Source organism: Leucopleurus acutus (genome assembly GCF_964270905.1).
Source record: "Leucopleurus acutus genome assembly, chromosome: 2".
In the NCBI taxonomy this organism is placed as follows: Eukaryota; Metazoa; Chordata; class Mammalia; order Artiodactyla; family Delphinidae; genus Leucopleurus; species Leucopleurus acutus.
Window position 1 is genome coordinate 140,147,832 of NC_139143.1, and position 23,067 is coordinate 140,170,898.

General features: G+C 34.2%; 1 protein-coding gene across 5 annotated transcripts in view; it reads left to right on the forward strand.

Annotated features, from left to right (window-relative positions):
• Positions 1-23,067, forward strand: part of DOCK7 (dedicator of cytokinesis 7) — a 210,501-nt gene that overhangs the window by 108,986 nt on the left and 78,448 nt on the right. For 3 of the 5 annotated variants that reach the window (XM_082834067.1, XM_082834068.1, XM_082834069.1), the window contains 7 exons: positions 2,057-2,288; positions 5,355-5,519; positions 7,947-8,116; positions 16,748-16,837; positions 17,790-17,885; positions 20,398-20,538; positions 20,624-20,737. In XM_082834067.1, the coding sequence (XP_082690193.1) occupies positions 2,057-2,288; positions 5,355-5,519; positions 7,947-8,116; positions 16,748-16,837; positions 17,790-17,885; positions 20,398-20,538; positions 20,624-20,737 (1,008 nt within the window). Of the gene's footprint in view, positions 1-2,056; positions 2,289-5,354; positions 5,520-7,946; positions 8,117-15,460; positions 15,554-16,747; positions 16,838-17,789; positions 17,886-20,397; positions 20,539-20,623; positions 20,738-23,067 lie in introns of those variants that run through there. The other 2 variants (XM_082834071.1, XM_082834070.1) reach the window with 2 other exon arrangements.

Below are 23,067 nucleotides of genomic sequence, written 5' to 3' on the forward strand. Positions count from 1 at the left end.
CAGCCTGTGCGCCACAGCTACTGAGCCCACGTGCCGCAATTACTGAAGCCCACATGCTCTAGGGCCTGCGTGCCGCAACTACTGAGCCCATATGCTGCAAATACCGAAGCCGGCGTGCCTAGAGCCCGTGCTCTGTAACAGGAGAAGCCACCGCAATGAGAAGCCCATGCACTGCAACCAAGAGTGGCCCCCGCTCACTGCAACTAGAGAAAGCCCACGCGCAGCAACGGAGACCCAGCGCAGCCAAGAAAAAAACAAACAAACAAACAGCAAAAAGGTAGTATATACATTTTATTTAGCAGTATGCAGGTAGATCCTAGTAAAATAATGCTCCAGTGGAGTTTTTACTTTTCTGTTGTTAGATATGCTTATGTTTCCTATAGACCTTATTCTTCTGATAATGAGAAGGTTGACATTATAGTATACTGTTTAAATATATTCCTTCCCTTAATAAAATTATTCTTAATATCACATGATATCTTCTTAAGTATACAAATACATTATTTTTCAATGTTTTTTTGAATCCTGTAATCATAGTTAGTGTTCTCTTTTTCTAGTGTTGGTAATATATTTGTGTTTTACTCCTGACTTTATTTTTATGGAGGCAGGTAGATATATGTATTGTCTTAATGTAACAAGGAAGGATTTGGGGCAAAATATTTCATAGAGATGATTTAGAATCTATAGAATGTAGAGGAAGAATAGAGTGGAAGTGTCTAGTGTGTAGCCCCCTGACATTCACAGTCCTGTGACTGAAACTCAAAAGCTTACAAAATTTTACAACTCTGTAATATAATTTTATCATGTGTTATAATCTTTTTTAAAGGATCAATTGAAGACAATAAATGTTTTTTATGATGTTTTGTACTTTGCTTGTAGGTGCTTTGAAATTTACTGGATATATAGTTAGAATTCAATAGAATTATTTTTATTCATTTAAAACATATAAAATTAGAACAGTATTAAAATTATAAATGTGAAGTTGTTTAACATTACTGCCTTTTCTTAAAGTTTATTTTCATTGTTAACTAAGTAAAAGTCTTCCCAGAGTTTCAGTAGCCTTTTTCTCACATCCATTGGTCAGAACTCGGTCATCTGTAGGTATAAAGGAGGCTCAAAGAGCAGGCACATTACTGCTTTAAATAAGATTATGGTTCTATCAGTGTAGAAGGAGGTTAAATAATAGCAGTTAGGATGTAGTCAGGAGATAGAAACTGCCAGTAATTTGAGTGGAGAAAATCTGCAAATAAATAATTGTTAACTAAGTTAAAGGTGATTCACTACTAAATGGGTTAAAAGAGAATTCTGATTGTAACAAAGATAGCAATTGCAGAAAGTGGTAAGGGAGGAAGGAACCTAGAAACCTAGAGCAAGATCTTGAAGGATGTCAGTCAGACCTCTGAGGAGAGGACACCGCTGCTACAGGAACACAGTGCCTGCCATGCTGTAGTATTGAGGAAGCTTGGTAGAGAGCTCCTGCTGTGGAACTGTGAGAGCCACCACTGCTGCCCATGTACCTCACCTCTGAGCCACAGTATGCACGTCTACTCGCTGCCATTAGGAAAGCAAACAGGAGGAAGAAGATTCCCTTCTAACTCCTCAAGCCTAGCAGACTGTTTCCCCTACCCTCTGTTGTCAGAGCCTATCACAAGCCAGCTGACAAAGGACAAATGTAGTTTGAAGAGTCTAGCTCCAGAATTACAAAATGTGGAAAAGATGGTGGGTTTGGATGGAGCTAAGAGGTAATAAATTAATAATGGGCTCAGGTAGGTTACTAACACACTCGCCATAATAATTGAGCTCTAAAACAATAAGGCAGACTCACACTGGAAAAAGAAATCCTAATATCAACAGTTTTTTTGAGTAATCAATAGTATTTGAAGTGGCTACTTTACAATAATAGCTGAGAATAGATGTATTTAATTGGAAACAATGTTTGTATATACGAATATGTACTTTTTTGTATTATCAATTAATATGAGATATCAGTGGTCCATAGTTTGTGGAATGTATGAAGTTATAATTGTTTAGTGCTTCTGTTCATTCTTTGTTTTAGGATCCTTATCTTGATAAGTTTTTTGCTCTGGTGAATGCTCTGGATGAACACATGTTCCCAGTCCGAATTGGAGACATGCGAATCATGGAAAATAACTTAGAAAATGAATTGAAGAGCAGTATTGCAGCATTGAATTCATCTCAGTTGGAACCAGTGGTCCGATTTCTTTATCTTCTGCTTGATAAACTGATACTTTTAGTTGTTAGACCTCCTGTCATTGCTGGCCAAATAGGTAATTTACCTATGTTGGGGGAATCATGAAATTTATCATTCAACATTTCTAACTTTTACAGAAACAGACTCATGATTCCTTTTTGCCATCTCTATAAGGACTGTGTTTGACTTTGTGGGGCGTTGTTACTTACTTGTTTCTAATGCTGGAAAATAACTTTCTTTTGTTTCTATAAAATGTGCCATATAGACTTTTACTCAAATTATGAAAACAAATTTATTTATTCACTCACCAAATATTTATTAAGCACTTAATATGTACCATACAGTGATAGGCACTGACAAAGGCATGGTTTCTGATTTTAAGGATCTCATAGACTAGTTAAGAAAACATGCAACTGATAAATCGTATTGTGTTTTACATGACTTATAATCTACATTTTCACTCATCTGCTATCCTCTATTTAATATAGCTATTATTCTCTTCGTTGACTCAAAATCTCTATCTTCTTTTTCTTGTGAGTTTTTCTTGAAGGAGAGGTATTCAGGTTTCCTACCTTTTTTCCAAGATTCATTCCTTTACTTTTGCTAACAGCTTCCACCCAATCCTGCAAAGTAGTTGAGTTTGTGAGAAATTTCAGCTAACTTGTTATAGAAGTTTCGTATTAAGTGGTGGCACAAAGGAGAATAGTATTCAACTCCTTGAGATTTTTTTAGGGATACTTGTAAGTAGAGGTGATTCTTGGGTTGAGCATTTAAAGATGAGTAGGAGTCTGGCAGGTAAATAACTAGCCCAGAGAAATGAAACAGTATGTGTATAGTACACAAACAGATAAACTAACCTGGAAATTTTGGGGGAATTACAAGTAATTAGTTATGAATTGGAGGGTTAGTGATTAGAGATGATATTGGTCGTAGGGGAGATGAAGTAGGGTCCTTGACACATTAGGAAATTGGACTATTATTCTGTAAGAATCAATAGCCTTTGAAGGATCTGGTCTTAATTAGAAAAGTAATGTGACTAGGTTGGCTTTTATAAGGATGATTTTGCACGGAGGTAGATTGAAAGTGAGAAAATCTGGAGGCAGGCAGACAGATTTGAAATCTTGAATTTTATACAAAAAATTCTGTGGTCCTGATAAAAGACAGTGATGGTGGGATAGAGAAGAGAGGGTAGTTTAAGAGATACTGAAGAGATGTTGTAGAGAGTAATGTTACAGAAGTCATAGAAGGTTTTAAGAAAAAAAAGTTAACATTGTTCATTTTTGTAGATTGTATAGTAAAATAATCACAATAGTAACAAACATTTCCACAACACTTACAGTGTACCAGGAATTGTGCTATGTACTTTATTTATATTAATGTATGAAATCTTTACAACTCTAGGTATAGGTATGAATTTCATGATTTCATGAATAAAATGATGAACATACGCTGAAAAATTTACCTAAGGGGCTTCCCTGGTGGCGCAGTGGTTGAGAGTCCCCCTGCCGATGCAGGGGACATGGGTTCGTGCCCCGGTCTGGGAAGATCCCACATGCCGCGGAGCGGCTAGGCCCGTGAGCCATGGCCGCTGAGCCTGTGCGTCCAGAGCCTGTGCTCCACAACGGGAGAGGCCACAACAGTGAGAGGCCCGCGCACAGCCAAAAAAAAAAAAAAAAAAAAAATTTACCTAAGGATTCAAACCCAAGCAACTGACTTTAGAGTCCCACTCTTACCTACTATACTGAAGAAGTGTCCACTGGTGAAATTAACGAGAATAGTCTTGGTCAAATAGTGAAAGTAGAAACCAGATTACAGAGAATTTAGTAATAAACAGCAGATGGTGAAAGGAATGCAAAAAACTTACACTGTTTTGAGAAGTTTAGTTAGAAGAGGATGCAAGGTTGATTAGGGCATAAGAGTGGAGAGATTTGAGCATGTTTATATGCTTTGAGAATTTATATAGAGGTGCAAGAGATTTTAATTAATGAAGCAAGCATGTAGGACAAAAATTAAGGTGGATAGATCATTCTTATATAGGAGACGAGCACTGCTTCCTTTGGAAAGGAACTAAAAATTGTTTCAGATTCTGATAAATTTATAGTAAGAATTTCAGGACTTTCATGCTCTATAAATTTCTACTCTGAGATAAAAAGCAGGATTTGTGGAGAAGGGAGTAAAGTGGACCTAGTTTTGTGAAGGATTCTGATGGTTTGGAATAGCTACTATGAGGAAAAGAAAAAGGAGTCAACCAGGAACACAGGTAGGATTGCTAAACCCTGCTTAGGTTTCTCTCTTTCTAGTCTCTCTTCCAGTTCAGTATATATAGATTAATCTTCCTAAATGACCACTCTATCTGATATTTCCACTTTTAGGAAAACTTAATTGGCCTCATTATCTGTTCATAAATTCCTGTCTTGATTAAATAAATCATAAAATGTGAGGCGTTATTGCTCAGAATGGCTGTTTGGATTATCCATTTATTCACTGAGCTACCAGAATTTCCCAATTTTTGCAAAATTCTTGTTATATACTAACTTGAATGGCTGGGTAGGTATTACTTAGCCTGGCATTTAATGTGCTATAGTCTTACCTCAACCTGGTTTTCTACCCTTTTTTCCTTCTAATCCTTTTACAGAGCTACTCACTTCAATTAAGTTGCTTATCAACTCTTTTCTATTAATATTTTTAATAATCTACTTTTATTAGTAATTTTTATTTTATAAACAAAAGTAACATGTGCTCAATGTATGGTATTTAGTTTCTCAGAGTCATCTTTAAAATGAGAAGTTACTTCTCAAAGGTTATATATAAGATAGATTTTTTACTTATCATGTGCTTTGTATTGTTTTACAAAGTAGTGGGTACTGTTTGATGATTCTTTTTTTCACACTAAGCAAAGCCACATAGTTTTCATGTTAAATTAGTAAAATTAGTTTTTTCTCATTTTTTTAAGGAAAGTATTTTTGATTCAGTTAATACAGTATCATAAAGATACCATAAAATTAATATCAAATATCATCTTTATACGCTTACTGTGTATAGTCACTATACTTAATGCATATAATGAAGGCAAAACCTTGATCTTTTTGGAACTTACAGTCTAAAAAAGTTAATGGAAAAATATTTTCCTCTTTCTTAAAAGTAAATCTAGGTCAAGCATCATTTGAAGCCATGGCATCAATTATAAATCGGCTTCACAAAAACTTGGAAGGAAATCATGACCAGCATGGCAGAAGCAGCCTTCTTGCATCATATATCTATTATGTTTTTCGCCTACCGAATACTTACCCTAATTCACCATCACCAGGTATTTTATTCTTTTTACTAAGAAACTATCTTGCATAGATTGTGTTCATAATAGGATTGAAATAATCTTATAGTCCATGGTGTGATGCATTTATTCAATAGCAGACATTTGTTGAATGCCTGCTAAGTGCCATGGACTATGCTATGTACTGGAGTTAAAAGGATAAATAGGTTGTATTTTAAAGCATCATTATTTATACAGCTTCCTTTAAGTTGAATTAGAGAGATCTTGGTTGAATTAATTTTTGGAAATAAACCTTGAAAATAACTTCCGTCTCTGGAAGCATTTTATCATTCCCAGTTAAGATAAATAATTTAGAAAAATGGTACAGATGAACTGGTTTGCAAGGTAGAAATAGAGACACTGATGGACACCAAGGGGGGAAAGCGGGACGGTGGGAGGTGGTGGTGGTGGGATGAATTGGGAGATTGGGATTGACATATATACACCAATATGTATAAAATAGATAACTAATAAGAACCTGCTATATAAAAAATAAAATAAAATTTTAAAAAAAAGTTGCATCGCATGGCATTATGGGTAAAATTGGAAGGAAGAGTATTTAAGAATCCCCACTGAGGTTCTCTGAGTCTATTTGAGGCTAATGCAGTCATCTCAGCTTGATTTATGATTATGTAGTCTGACGTACGAACTGCTGTTTGTGAACAGTTTAATAAAAGGCTTTTGCTCCAAATTCCAAATTAGCAGTGAGGGTGATTTCTATTAGAAAAGACATTTGTGGAGGATTTTGTTCTTGATACTTAATAAAGTGAGTTCTTTTTCTCAGTGTAATACATGCTGTTGACTTGTGGCTCAGCTCTAGGGACCTGATGTTGTATTCAAAGAGTAAAAACATATCTCTGCTCATTGTTTATTTACTACATTTTGGGGTACATGTGGCAAAGTTGTTTTCCTTACAGTTCCCAGTTCAGTTTTTTCTCTTGATTATGTGTTTAAAATATGTGCATAAAGTTCCCCAGTATCTCAGTAAAAAAAAGAAGGTAAATAGAATGTTATATTTGTCATTCAGAGTGCTATTGGATGTTAAAGAAGAAATACGATGGCTCAGTAGTTTCCTGGTAACCCTGTGAAACCTACAATACTGTAAAAGATTATCCTCTAGAAGAGTTCTGATCTCTTCATGGTCAATAAAATCATACAGCCTTTTTGAATATTAGAGCCCAGAGTAGCCACGTACTTTTGTTTTATATGACATCTGTGGTGGTGGTGGTGGTGGGGGATGTCTTAGTTTGAATCACTCTTTAGTTGTTCAGTTAGTAGGTTAATGATTATATTGTGCATACCTTTCAACCTGTTTACATATTTGTCTGTATGAGTCATCCATTCCTCACTAGTGATAATGGTAAGTGCCCTTTTCAGCTGTTGTCATTGTTAGCATTAATAATGGTGACAAGTAATTATGACATTCACTCTGAAAACTCGGCATAATAGTAATCTCAGTTTTAGCACGTTTTATTTCTTAATTGAAAAAGAGAGCTAATTGACTCTTAAAGTCTTGCTCATAATTTCCTATCTTGATTTCTAAAATTATAGTACTTGAGTCTCTGAGTACATAAGTGATTGTGGACTGTACATAATGCTACTCCATTTACTGTTCCATTCAGTACACTATTAGAATTTCACAGATTTTGCAAAATGTCTTTTTTACATGCTGACCTGAAGACTATATACTACTTAGTTGACAGGTGTGTGTCATTTGCAAATATGACACTCAGAAAGATTTCTTTAAAAAAGAAAAATGGAGATACAGTTGTTGGGTACTTTATGTTCATAGATCCTGGTTGAATAATGGTATCAGGCTTGATTTCAGACAAAAAGGGGATTCTTTGCTTTTTTTTGTATAACCTGGGCTTTTAGGAGAATTATCTTTAGTATACATTTATGTATGTGTATTATAAAGTTGCCATTTTGTTATAGTTAAAATTGTCACTGATAAAGATAGAGAACTAAGCCATAGTTTCATTTAAGAGATATTGACAGGAAATTGGCTCTCCCTCTTAGTGACTGTGTTTCAAGGGGCAGAGCAGGAGGGGTGGGAAAAAAGGAAAAGATATTAGCTGGAGCATTTTGGGTCTTAGACACCCTCATATATAAGGAAAGGTAACGTTTGTGTATGTTTCTTATTACTTTTGTTTTTTATTGTACGTGTAATACATAATCATAGAAACATTGAAGAGATAATGATTGTATTTATAATTCACATGGTTTTGTCAGCTGCTGTAAAATAAATTATCTTTGTATAGCTATCACTAGGTCTGGCGTGTTTTTCTTATTTATAGTATTTTCATTTAGACATAAAAGCAATTTATGATCTTTGTGGAATTTTGTAAAGTGGAAGAGATTTTTTCAGGTCCTTTGCTGATTAATTTTTTGCTTAATTATATGTTATTTTATGTACAACTCTAGGTCCTGGGGGTTTGGGAGGATCAGTGCATTATGCCACAATGGCTAGATCTGCTGTGAGACCTGCAAGCCTTAATTTAAATCGTTCTCGGAGCCTTAGTAATAGTAATCCAGATATATCTGGAACTCCCACGTCACCAGATGATGAAGTACGGTCAATCATCGGCAGTAAGGTAAACTGAAGATACGCATCTATAAATTTGGCTTTCAGGTTGTGAACAAATGAGAAATGTCCAATGGTTTTACTTTTTCTTAATTTTAAAGTGTATTTGAGTTAGTAATAAGAAAGAAATTGTACGTTTCTATTCTATCAGTGAACACATAAATGTTTGATGTTTCTATTAAATGTTTTTGCTGTTACAAACTGGTTTGTGCGCTCTGCTCAAGAATATCTGCCAAATTAAAACATTTGTGCAGGATGACCAGTCACATACGACTCATTGTCCGTCTGATCATCATGTGAAAAATGGTTAGATTGATTTTCTAGAGGATTAAAAGAGACCTGTGACTGCTGTGTAGTTGGGACATACTATCAACTTAAAATATGAGCCTCCCTTCTCCAAAAATATCAAGAACAATGATTAACAATTAATAGAGCTACATTTCACATGGAAAACTCTATGTAAGGTGCACCAGGATTAGAAAAATATGATTTATTTAGTCATGGTTAGTGATTATCCCAGACAATAAGGGAGAGGCCAGCCAATATAAGATCCAGCTATATTTTATGTAAGCATCAATCTTTATTACCCCCCAAAATATACTTAAGGAACAAGTAGTCATTACCTTTCTATAGTTAAAGTACAAAAATAACTCAGAGTTTGAAAAATCAAAGTGGAAAAAAAGAACAGTAAGACTGAGGCCAAGAAATCACATTATGTTGGGTTTTGACCAAACCATTTTAAATTGATTTTTTGCTATTAGAAAGAAGGAAGATACCTTTGTTATGGAATCACAGCCAACTTTTCTTTGGCATTTTAGTCTGTTAATTAGGATATGAGGAAGAATTAGTAAACGTGTTTTGGGGTCTGTGTTTAACCCTTAGCCTGAACTAAATAGACCTTATTATTTTTTTAATGATCTGAGCTTGTTTGTGTGAAATACTTGAATATGGATCAAACACATCAGAATTACTTAAATCTACTCATATAGTTACAGAAATTTTACATTCAGACACTTCTAATAAACTTTAGCATTGCGCATTTTAAAGTACCTTTTACGTAATTTGAAAGTAATTTCTCACAGATCAAAAATACATTTTTTAAAGTAATTTCTTACAGATAAAAAATATTTTGTAGCCTTATAATTTAAAAAATAAATTAAACATGAATTTCAATAACTTAAAGATCCAAATAGGTGTTACTCTAATTAAACAAACTTTCACTTTTTGTGAACTTTTGAGAAAATGATGTTCAGATGTATTTACATGGTTACTGCAGAGTAACCTGAGTAATATAGGAATTACAAAAGAGACGGTTTTTCTCCCTCCACATATCTTTCCATGTCTAGGAAGAGAAGGTTTTTTATCCTTGTCTTCATTCTTGATCTTTTCTCATTGTAATGGAGGTAATACTTAACATAATTTACGTACGTAAATACAGTTCTTCAGTGGAATGAATCTCATTTGTGAATTATAAGAAATTTTCCTATTAAAGAGCTTTAGACGCCATTTTTCTCAAGGTTCTACTTTTGAAACATCTCTTAATTTCTGTAAGATTTGCATTATGCTTCATTTAGCATAATTCTAGAGTTTTCCTTTATATATGATGTATTTGATAGATTATAACATCAAGATTTAGAACAAAAGTGTACATGTATTGGAATGATTATTTGTCTTTTTTCAAGTGGTTCATAAAACGGGACATAATAATGATGTAAACTTGCTTCTGGTATTATATACATAAACTTTTGAGAAAGCCGTCATAAGATGAGACTTTGTCTTATGACAATACAGTGTTGTCCTAATCAAATTTTATTCAAATGGTTTTTGTGTGTTCTTTTTTTTTTTCTTTTGGTTACATTATTTTTAATTAGTTTTTTTGTTTTTTTGCGGTACGCGGGCCTTGCACTGTTGTGGCCTCTCCCGTTGTGGAGCACAGGCTCCGGACGCGCAGGCTCAGCGGCCATGGCTCACGGGCCCAGCCGCTCCGCGGCATGTGGGATCTTCCCAGACTGGGGCATGAACCTGCGTCCCCTGCATCGGCAGGCAGACTCTCAACCACTGTGCCACCAGGGAAGCCTCCTGGTTGCATTATTTTTGATAGCTACCTACCTTCATTTTGGACTATCATTTAGTCATAATCCCTAATAATAATGGTGTATAATTTTATCTATTGAAAAATTATAAGGAATCTGAAGTTTATTTATAGCTACTCTTTATTTATTCTGATTTTATTGGCTTGGAAATTAGAGACACTCTTCTTTAATGATTTTTGTCTTTCACTCTGCCTTAGCCATGGTCATACCCTTAGTCTTGTCATGATGAATAACTTTAATCCTCATTATCTCAATTTCATGCATCTTGTTCTCTAACCATTAGCTCATATTTTTCTGCCTAGTACCCCAACTCCAACAATTTCTCTGCTCGGCAACCTCCAATCACTTGATCGTATGACCTTTTTACTGTACCTCACGCCCCTGATGTTCTTTCTTCCAATTTAGCCGGCTTAAATTCCATGATCAATCATTATAATTATTACCATTATAAACAAACGTCAATTCCCTTATCTTTCCCTTACTTCATTTTACTTGCTTAGCCAAACCTCAAACCATAGCTGAATTCAGTTGACTGCCTGTGCCGTTAAACATGCTTTGAGAAATGCCATGATAACTGGTCTCATTTGAAATTAAAGGCCATGAACCTCAAGAGAGCCCTTAATGCTGTCAAGCAATTATACTATATTTCTTTATTCCATTTACTTTCCCATTCTCCCAGAAAAAGGTTTAATGCCTTCTTTGGTACCTCAAACCCTCTAACAGCTCCCCACCAGTCCCCCTCCTCACTTTATCTCCTACTTCATTAAGAAAATTGAGGCCATCAGAAGAAAACTTTTGTCACCTTTGACCATCACATCTACCTACCCACTGCCATCTACTACTACCTACTACTTAAAACTCTGCTATAGATGAACTGTCCATTTCCCTAAGTCCATTCCCTGTTTGTATACAACCACCTATCCCCTTTCACCTACTCAGGATCCTCACTCCAGCAGTTCTTTCATCACTGTTCTACATCATCAGTTTCTCCCCATCTACTAAATCAACCCATCCCATAAAATGGGATAAAAAGTAATTTTTTTAAAATTTCTCCCATAAAAAAATCTCCTCTCTAGTATTTCTGCTGGTAGCTTCTTCATCATTTCTCTGCTACCTTTTGTAGTAGAATTCCTTAGAAGAGTTTTCCATACTTGCTGTCTCCAATTCTTTTACTCTCGTTCTTTAACTCCTGTTACCCTACTTCAAACATATTCCTTGGATCTTCAGCCCATACTGCCCTTCTAATGCCCCCAGTGCTCTCCATGTTCTTAAATCCGAAGGTTAAATCTCAACACTTGGCTGAATTTACCTTACAGCAGCTTTTGACACAGTTAATTCTCCAATTTATTCTATTTACTTAGCTTCTAGGGCACTACGCTCTCTTGATTTTCCTCTTTACTGATTATACCTTTTCAGTCTCCTTTGTAGATTCTTCTTTTTCTGATCTCTTAATTTGGAAGTGCCCCAGGCCTCTGTCCTTATTTCTTGTCTTCTCTTGCCTTGTTTTCTCTTTTCTCTACACTCACTCACTTCATGATCTTATGAAGTCCTGTTGTTGTAAGTATCACTTTATGCTGATATCTCACAAAAATTGTATTTCAAGTACAGATCTCTCTCTGGAATTCTAAACTCAGCTGCCTTTTGTAAATCCTTTAGTTCAGATTTGCATATATGTTAAAGGTAGAGCCACTTCTCATCACCTCTAGTACTGCCATTTAGTCTGAACTACCATCATCTCTTCCTGAATTAATGTAATAGTCTTAAAGATGGTTTCCCTCCTTCCAACCTACACTCACTTCACAACATAGCAACCAGAATGCTGCTTTAAAATCTTAAGTTACAAATAAACAAAACTTAAGTTGGATTATGTCATATCTCTGAGCAAGATCCTATGACTAACTCCTTTACCTCTTTTAAGTCTGTACTCAGAGAACTACCTTCTCCATGGGGTCTCCTCTGACCACTTATTTAAATGTATAAGTGTGTCTTTCTCCTTAGTCTTGTCCCGGGGACTTCTTATCCCCTTACTTTGTTTCTTTGACTCATAACATTTACTACCTTTTAATGTAACATATAAATTAGTTACCTGTTACATTAATTTTTTAGTGTTTGTCTCCCTTTATTAGAGTATAAACTCCATGAGGGCAGAGATATTTGTTCACTGATGTATCCAAAGCAACTATAATGTCCAGCATATGAAAAGTACTCAAAAGACATGTATCCAAAGAATGAATGTTAGTAAGCATTGAGTATCTCTAGCAAGAGTAAACAACTTTTTTAAAATTGAATTATGCTTTTGTTTGCCCTCTTGCTATCAGGATTAATTAAATACTTAAAGATCTTAAGATATTCGCTTTTATGAAAGTTTTAGTTAGACTTTATTTCCTAATACAAAATGCAGAACTCCTAAAGTTCTAAAATACTATCAACAGGCTTTTATTACTCTAGTGGCTATAAAACCATATTTGTGAGATTTTTTTCATCATTATTTTGCCCAAACTGATCTTTCTTTGTCCTAGCAATATTCTTTTAACATTCAGTTGTGTAAATGTATGGTTGCACCAGGTTTGAATTTTATTGCTTTTAAGCAAATGCCAGTGCAATTTTACATTGATAATTAGTTTCTTTCTAATGTATCATCTCCTATTTTTTCATTTATTTTTCAAAAATTGAGAGCTTACTGTGTGCATAGCTTACTAAATCCACTATGCTGAGGATTGTATTGAAACATGAGTATTGATGTCAAGTCAGATACACTGTGAGCCTTATTCAGGGAAGGAGCCTATCTATACCTAAGGGACAAAACAAAATAATAATGTTACAGAGATTTGGCAAAAACAGAATAAAAACACTTTCATGCACATGTACACACATTTGATTAATCTCTTCTGTTAGTTGGAGATATGTAAACATAGTTACTATATTAGTAAATATCAGTGATGACTTTGCTTAACTAAGGGCTGTTTGATATAATTCTTAGCTGTATGACATTTAAATTGTGGAAGTAATTTGCTTTACAAATAAATTGGCCACCAGTTTTCTTTAAACAGTTGGCTTTGACTTGATGTGATTATAACTGTTCAGAGCCTCAGTATTGTGGATATAATGTATAATTAATGGCACAAAGAGATTTATTGTTTATTCTCACATTACTCATTAGCATGTGCCTTAGTTTTAAAGGAAATTATTAAGCAAGAAGTTAAAAAGTGAACTTATGAGTACGGCAAAGTTATTGTTTTTCTTTTTGTAGAAATTTATGGTAGAGAGAGCACAATTGTAATTTTGCAGAAATTAGATGCTTATATTTTGTTATTTTTGTAACATGAGTAGTGACATAATTTGGGAGACTGAAAAGTTTTGTTTTAACTTACCTGAAAAACGTATTGTGTGCTGATTTGCTTTTATTTGAAATAATATAATGGGCTTCTGAGAAGTCTTTATTAATACCTATAAAATGGGGTATTTTATTTTAAACAAATCTATTGATTACATAATTTTATGAGTATTTGAATATTGCCCAATATACTTCACTAGGAAGCATTTAAAAAAACATGTATGGCAAGTTTTTGTTAAAATTATTTTTTAAAAGTTTACTATATTTTGAGGCATTGTATTCAGTGATTTACTTCCATTATTTACTTTGATCTTTACAGTATTAGGGAGACACTTATCATTATTCCTATTTTGTAGCTAAGAAACTGAAAAAGAGATTAGATAACTTACCTTAGATTTTACAGTTAGTAAGCAGTAGAACCTGGATTTGAATTTTAACTCTCATCTTACACATTCAGTGTCAAAAATGAGGGGAAATGGGTAGTTACTGTATCATCATTTCAACTTCTTTGTATTTTTGGAAAAAATAGTGAGAAAAGGAAGGGAAGTATTCTCCCTAAAAGCTAAGCCCTTGAGAGCTAGTAGTTTGTCTTCCCTCTCTCCCCCTCCCCTTTCCTCCTCCCCTCCCTTTTCCTTCCCCCCACCTCCTCCTTCCCTTCCCACAATATACATGCATGGGCCTCACTCCCAGAGATGATTTAACTGTTCAGAGGTAGGGCCCTGCACATTTGTGGTGGTGGTTGTCCTTAACCTTACCAGGTGATACTAATGTCTACATAGAGTTGATTACCACTGTTTACTCTTTCTTTTCTTTTACCTATCCTTCTTTGGTGCTTTCTGGTTTGGGTTCATACTCAGGCCCTAATATTTTTAGTTGGCTTGTCTTGTGTTGTCTTCAGCAGTCCTCTAAAAATCTCTTCTACCTTGCTCAGTTCTATTCATAGGTTCCCAGGGCCCAGCCCATGTTGCTGAATCTGGATTTCTGGGGGTAAGGGCCAGAATCTGAATTTTATAATTCAGGTGATTCTAATAATCAATTTTAAGAAATTGAAGTAAAGCCCCAGTTCCCTTTACCTGGGATCATAATAACCTCTTTCAGAGAAGACAGACATAATTCACTTCTGGTCATACACATTAATGGCATATTAAATTAACTTCAAATTAATGATAGTGATGATGAAGATACAATTCCTACAGACAGCCCTGGCATAATGTTTTTCCTTACAATTTTTATATAAAAAAGCCCATTATGTTTTTTTTAAAATAATTCATAAATTTATTATTTGTTAATAAATCTACCCATTATGTTTAATTTCAACAAGCATAATAAGACTGAGCACAGCTCCAAATCTACCATCATTTTTAGGAAGGAGCAAATATTGGGCATCTTTTTTTTTTCTTAATTTTTCACTTAATTTTTCTTATTGGTCCCTAAAAGAGGAGGCAAGTTCAAATAGAATTATGGAGTATTGCTACACAGAAGTTTTCAGTTGATGACAGATGGAATAAAATTAGTCTTTTAGACAAGATTGGAATGTTTTTCTTCTTCCATTTTTTTTTTTTCTTTTTCCTTTAAATCCTAGTTAGATTTAGAGGAAATTGTCTGTTGCTAACTTGTACCATCTCTGAAGAGAGTTTGGGGGGATGGTGCTGTGGGATCTTTAGTTGTTGATACTTAAAGGTGATCCCTTTATATAAAGAGAAATTACCTTTAAATGCTATACTTAATTTTCTTTGTGATTTTTAAAAAATTATGTAATGAAATAATTTTGATGAACTAATATTCTATAGATGCCTAAAAATTTTGGTTGCTTTAACAGTACTAATTAAAAACATGTTTGCATTGGAAAGTCTGGATTTCTTTAAGAATATAGCATGCCACATGTAATATTTCTTTCCTTTCCAACTGCTTTCTATTATATGCTTAGGGTTTAGACCGCTCCAATTCCTGGGTTAACACTGGTGGTCCAAAAGCTGCCCCATGGGGATCCAACCCCAGTCCAAGTGCAGAATCAACACAGGTGGTGTTTATATTAGAGGTTTTTTTATTCGCTGCTGATGTTTCCCTTTAGAACATTACTTTTTAGTATATACTATGATTTCAGTGGCTTGCTTTTTAATAATTAAAAAGTGTGTATTTTTGTTTACTTAGCACATTTTCCAACTGCTATGCATGAATACCACCAATTGCACCAGTAATACTCTCCTTTCCTATTTCCTGTCTCCTTCTCCTTCCCTCCTATACACCCCATTGATGTTTCAGTGCCTGCTGCTTATGCAATTGATGGCTTTGATAACAGTTTCTACTTTTGGGGTAGTGCATCTTTAGTAGGAATTTAAAAATTTTTTGTGTGGAAAAAACCTGACAGTTTTCCATTCGCTTTTGGTTTAAAGTGTAGCTATTGTATCATTGTCATTTAGCATTTACTATCTTGTCATTTTCTTCATAATCACTGACTAGAAATATTGGTAATAAACTGATATTAAATATGAACAGTATATGATCCCCATGCTGTAAGATTAAGTGCCAGAAGCAAAAATCTGTTTTAAACTGTACTGTGTTGCAAAGTATGAAATTTGTTGTAACTTATTTGTACTAGGTTTTGCTTACTTAAGTCTAATTGCTTGATAGCTAATACTGCATGATTCCTCAAAATATACTTCTCATCTGTGTATTGGCTTTGGAGGACAATGCTCTCGTTCTTCAAGAAAAATTTTAATTGCAAATTTATTATAAATGATTTATATTTAATATAGTATATGGCTAACCTGAATCGTAATTTTTGATGATAGTGAAACATGAAAGAAATGATTCTAAACTTTTAATTTTTTAATTAAATATAAAATTCTTGATTTCTCTTTTTGGTCCAAGACCAGTGAGAAGTATGTTTTTACTTTTTACATTTTCTTACTAGATACGTGCATGTGTATAGATCACACAGATAAAAGTTTCATTCTTTGCAGCACTCTGGATTTATATAATCATTAAAATACTTATCTTTTAAAGATAAAATAAATAGAAGCCATTTTGATACTTCTAATGCACTGTCGTTAAAACAACTTAAAATAGTGAAAATGGGATGAGCAATAAAACAGATGGCTGTTAAAATGACAGTAAAGCTCTATGTAAAAAATTGTATATAATCCTTGAACTGCATAGTCATCCACAGCAGACTTTAATGGTATCTCGTCATTCATTCATCTTCACTCCATAGGCTATGGATCGAAGTTGTAATCGTATGTCTTCGCACACAGAGACGTCAAGTTTCTTACAAACATTAACGGGACGCTTACCAACTAAAAAGGTAGATTCATATGAAGATAGTCCATGTAGGGGGAAAATAATTCCAACAATTACGTAGATGTAAGGATTCTTTACATAACCAGTATGAGACGTTACAATAATTGCACTGTTTTTAAAAATACATTTGAGCAAGCATTGCTTGTTTGATGTCTTTTTGGGCATACCTCTCCATTGCAAGCTCTTTTACATTATTATAATGTTTATATCTTTGCAGATGACTGTTTTTAGAGTTTAGTGCATTAAATTTGATCATTAAATTTTAGTACCAAAAAGATTGTATCAACTCTTAATTCTGTTTCTGTAACTGCTTCTGTTTTGTGTTTTAAATCTCCAGGGAAAGGAAGATGAGTTAGAAAAATTATCACTCTTAGTAAGATATGTTGATTTGCTTCCCTTATGCACAGTTTTGTTAGTCCTTTTTCATATTAATATACACTATTGTGCAAATGCTTTGTATGCATATCCATTATAAGGCAGGACATTTCTGCTATTTTAATAAAAAGACTTTAAATACCTGAGAACTTGAAAATTAATGGCTGATATCAAAGTTTAAATTTTTAAAGGTATTTCCTAAATTGTACCAGCAAAGTTCATGAATGTATTTGCATATGCTGAAATATGTATGTAAGGCACAAGCCAGATTTTATTTGTAACTGTGAGTTTTCGGTCTAGTTTCTTTTTGCACGTACAATTTAGGAGGCTATTTCCCACCTGTCGTTTTAAAATTACATTTTACTCCAAGATAACATGTAATTTTTTCAGCTATTCAACATGCCACTGTCTTATGTGTATAAATAGCCGTTTCGTTAATGGGTGTCCTCACTGCATCATTGAATGGTTCACATGCCTTATTTTGCTTATTCTCATTATATCTTCATTTGTACTTGCATTATTTGGTTTGTGTTACCAGCAGACCTGACACTGATAATAACTTTGGATTTACTTCTGGATAGCTATTTCATGAGGAGCTGGCTTTGCAGTGGGTTGTTTGCAGTGGCAGCGTTCGGGAATCAGCTTTGCAACAAGCCTGGTTCTTTTTTGAGTTAATGGTGAGCAAACTAAACACATTCTTTGTTTATCTTGTTAAACAATTTTGTGTTAGCTCATGATTTTATCCTAGAATCTTTTCCTATTGCCCATCTTATGGTTTTACATGTGCCTCCAAGACAAAATTACCTTTGCTACATCTCTAAATAAACACTGTGGACAGTCAGCACAATTTAGATGGAGTTATAAAGCTAATTTAAACTATATTTTTAGGGATAGTTGCAGAAGCTAACTATCTTTTTAAAGGAAACCTGTGATACATTCTTTCTTAGTCTGAATATGCTAGTGTATAATGGCAGTACTGTTGATTTCATACCAGATAAAAAGAGCTTTATAGATACCTACTGCTTTTATGGTTAGAAAGCTCTTAGGGAAATGCCAGTCACAGCCAATGAAAAACAACAACACTTTCTACTTAATTCAGTAAATGATATTAAAACAAATAAGTGAATTAATATTTTAATAAGTATCTATACACACACAACATAAACACATATGTACACAAAAGCAATATACATTTATTAAGTACGTACAGTATGGTAGCACAGCCCTATGGGCTAGGGATTACCAAGGCACAGAGAGATTAAGTAACTTGTTTAAGTACACATAGCTTGTATACTGCAGAGCTGTGATTCAAACTTAGGCATTCTGGCCCTAGGGACCTTCCTCTCTAGCTTTAGAAAGCTGAAATCACTGAAACTTTTTCTTCCAAAAACATTATGTAAAATAATAAATAAGAAACAAAGGAAAGCAAAACAACAAAAAAGAGACAGAAAAAAGAAAAAGAAAAGAAACAATGGAAGTTTCTAGAGTATGCCATAGAATCATTCTTAGCATTGAGTGTTACATATGTTGAAGATTAGAAGACATTTCTTCTGCAAGTTAAAACTACAATGAGGTATCGCCTCATACCAGTCAGAATGGCCATCATTAAAAAGCCTACAAATAATAATTGCTGGAAAGTATGTGGAGAAAAGGAAACCGTTCTACACTGTTGGTGGGAATGTAAATTGGTGTAGCCACTATGGAGTATAGTATGGAGGTTCCTTAAAAAACTAAAAATAGAGCTACCATATGATCCATCAATCCCACTCCGGGGCATATATCTGGAGAAAACTCTTAATTCAAAAAGTTACATGCACCCCAGTGTCATAGCAGCACTATTTACAATATCCGAGACATGGAAGCAGCTTAAATATCCATTGAGAGATGAATGGATAAAGAAGATGTGGAATACATATACATTGGAATACTATTCAGCCATAAAAAAGAATGAAATAGTGCCATTTGCAGCAACATAGATGCACCTAGAGATTATCCTACTAAGTGAAGTAAGCCAGAAAGAGAAAAGTTAAATACCGTATGATATCACTTATATGTGTAATCCAAAATATGATACAAACGAACTTGTTTACAAAACAGAAACAGACTCAGACATAGAAAACAAACTTACAGTTACCAAAGGGGAAAGGGGGTGGGAGAGGGATAAATTAGGACTTTGGGATTAGCAGATACAAACTACTGTATATAAAATAAACAACAAGGCCGCACTGTATAGCACAGGGAACTATATTCAATATCCTATAATAAACCATAATGGAAAAGAATATGAAAAAGAATATATATATATAACTGAATCACTTTGCTGTAACCAGAAACTAACACAACATTGTAAATCAACTATACTTCAGTAAAAGATTTTAAAAAAGACGTTTTGTCTAGAGATTTGCTAATCTACAAAAAAAATAAGTCAGGGACCATATGTAAATGGTAGGCAACTCATTTTTTTCCCCTAGAGAATAAACACCAAATTGTAATTCATGTGCTTTTAGTATAAGATCAAATGACTTTTAAAATAGTCTTACATGTATGTTCAGATTTCTTAAACATGAAATAGTTTGACTTGTCTTTGTTATTTACCAACTGTAAAACCTTGTCATTAATTTCCATGAATTAAAAATTTTTAGTACCGTTAACACACTGTTGTGATAAGAATCCATATCTAAAAGTATTTGGTAAATTGAAACCACTTTAATTTTTACCTAACATTTTATTCTTAATATGTAGTCATCAATATTTAATGTACACCCACCATATGCCACGAGATGCTAGGTGCTAAAGATTCTACATGCAGTCAAGGTTTCTAACCTTTCAGAGCTAACAGTTGGGGGGACATGGAATGGCAGAATTGTTAAGTCTTGGAAAGATTTAATTTAAAATAATTTTAAAGGATGAAATTTTTTTCTGTTGACATACCCATAATTTGTTTCCCACTGATAGCCAGGATAATGTCATGAAGCTGATACGGAGATTGAGTTGTATTGTGTTTGATATTTCTCTAGCGCATACAAAATATTGTAGGGAACTTTTTCAAAATATTTGATGAGTTAAAAGTATTTTATCTATCTGTTAAATTACATGGTATGTTGACAAAATAGCCCTAATGTTTAGAATCTCTGTAACTGTTCATTACATCCATAAGAAATTAAATGAATGGCTTATTTCTTTTTTCAGGTAAAGAGCATGGTGCACCATTTATACTTTAATGATAAACTTGATGCACCAAGGAAAAGTCGTTTTCCAGAACGTTTCATGGATGACATTGCTGCTCTTGTCAGCACAATTGCTAGTGATATAGTTTCACGATTTCAGAAGGTAACGGTAACTTATTTTTTTAAACAAAATCTGTGTTTCAAGCACACGTTAAACTATATTTGTTTTTCTTTTAATTGTTTCCCAGGACACAGAAATGGTTGAGAGACTCAACACAAGCCTTGCATTCTTTCTCAATGATCTGTTGTCTGTTATGGACAGAGGATTTGTCTTTAGCCTTATAAAGACCTGCTATAAACAGGTAATGCCTAATTAGTAATAATTAGTAATCAAATAATTTAAATGCTGCGTTTGCTCTTTTAGGGCTGGAGCTAAGAGATTTTTCAAGAACACATTTATATAATGATGTTTTTAAAAAGTGGCATATTTTTATTAGTAAGGGAAAGATAAATTACATTTATTAGGACACAGGACTGTGGCAAGCTGCTGTCAGTACAGCTGCTTTTCATTGAGTTATACTGGCCCACTTATGACTTTTAGATTCTCATTCAGAAGTAGACCATCAAGTCAGGAGTCTAAATGTAAAGCAGCCCCAAGGTGCCATGCGAGAGTAGCATATTTACTGAATGAACAGCTAACCCAACCTTTTCTGTCTTAAGTGATTTTTAAAGCAGTTGCATTTTGCTGTGTATTCCTCATGATGAAGCCCTAGACATTGTAGAGTTTAGAAGCATGAGTAGATGTTTACCCAAGTCACAAATATTATTATCTAGCTTTTTCTAAACTAAAAGTATCCTAGAAGTTTTCTACAAATAGCTGGTTTTGTCTTAAATTTTTTATCAAATGATTAATGAAACCTGGCTTTTAGAAAACATTAGTTATTCATCCTGATAGACCATTTGGGTACTGAGCTGTATAATCATCCTAGAATTACCTTTTAAGGGAGCTTTAAAAATGTACAGATCTCTGTGTCCCATCCCAGCATTTCTGAGGAGTTTGAACCCTGGTGGTGGCAGTGGGAGTGTGGGAAACAGTGCTTATAAAGTACTCCCTTCTGGTCCACAGATTAGTTTTCGGGAACTACTGGTTAAAAATGCTATTTGGCAGTCTAATACTTAGAATTTTGAAGCTCTGTTCTATTGGATGCCAATATTGTATGTTTCTTTTAACAGAGAAGTTAAAACTATGTGTGGGCACTGATCTATTTGCAAGTATTTGCAAATTTCCCTGATATTTCATGTATTATTGCTCCCAAAACCTGTCCTGTCTTTATTCTTTAAGCACTGGCCTCCTACATTTGCCAAACATTAAACTAGACTCTAGGGATGCTAAAACTATTCAAATAAATCAGTCTATATATGTTTCCTCAAGTAGCTAATGGGTGTAGTTTGGGAAAATAGATAATTATAAATATAGGTTAACACAAGGTGCTGTAAAAAGAATGGATAATTTATTTTAGGAAGTTATTTTGGTGGTATACTTTTTCTTCATAAAGTGTATCTTTGAGAAGTGGAAATATTAATGCTATATTGGAAATATAAGAATGTGGCTTTAAGAATGCACCTAGTCAGTGGATTTATACAGTAAATCTTGTAGTTCCAAATATTTTATTTTAGGAGTAACTTTGGAAAAAGCCGATACTGTTATTTAAACCACAAAATTCAAAACTGCTCACTGAGTACTGTTCTATAATTCTTCTTTTTGGTTGAATTTGTTTTATTTATTTATTTTTAAAATCTTTATTGGAGTATAACTGCTTTACAATGGTGTGTTAGTTTCTGCTTTATAACAAAGTGAATCAGTTATACATATACATATGTTCCCATATCTCTTCCCTCTTGCGTCTCCCTCCCTCCCACCCTCCCTATCCCACCCCGCTAGGTGGTCACAAAGCACCGAGTTGATCTCCCTGTGCTATGCAGCTGCTTCCCACTAGCTATCTATTTTACATTTGGTAGTGTATGGTAGTGTCCACGCCACTCTCTCACTTTGTCACAGCTTACCCTTCCCCCTCCCCATATCCTCAAGTCCATTCTCTAGTAGGTCTGTGTCTTTATTCCTGTCTTACCCCTAGGTTCTTCATGACATTTTAATTTTTTTCTTATTCCATATATATGTGTTAGCATACGGTATTTGTCTTTCTCTTTCTGACTTCACTCTGTATGACAGACTCTAGGTCCATCCACCTCACTACAAATAACTCAATTTTGTTTCTTTTTATGGCTGAGTAATATTCCATTGTATATATGTGCCACATCTTCTTTATCCATTCATCCGATGATCAACACTTAGGTTGTTTCCATCTCCGGGCTATTGTAAATAGAGCTGCAATGAACATTTTGGTACATGACTCTTTTTGAATTATGGTTTTCTCAGGGTATATGCCCAGTAGTGGGATTGCTGGGTCATATGGTAGTTCTATTTGTAGTTTTTTAATGAACCTCCATACTGTTCTTCATAGTGGCTGAACCAATTCACATTCCCACCAGCAGTGCAAGAGTGTTCCCTTTTCTCCACACCCTCTCCAGCATTTATTGTTTCTAGATTTTTTGATGATGGCCATTCTGACTGGTGTGAGATGATATCTCATTGTAGTTTTGATTTGCATTTCTCTGATGATTAATGATGTTG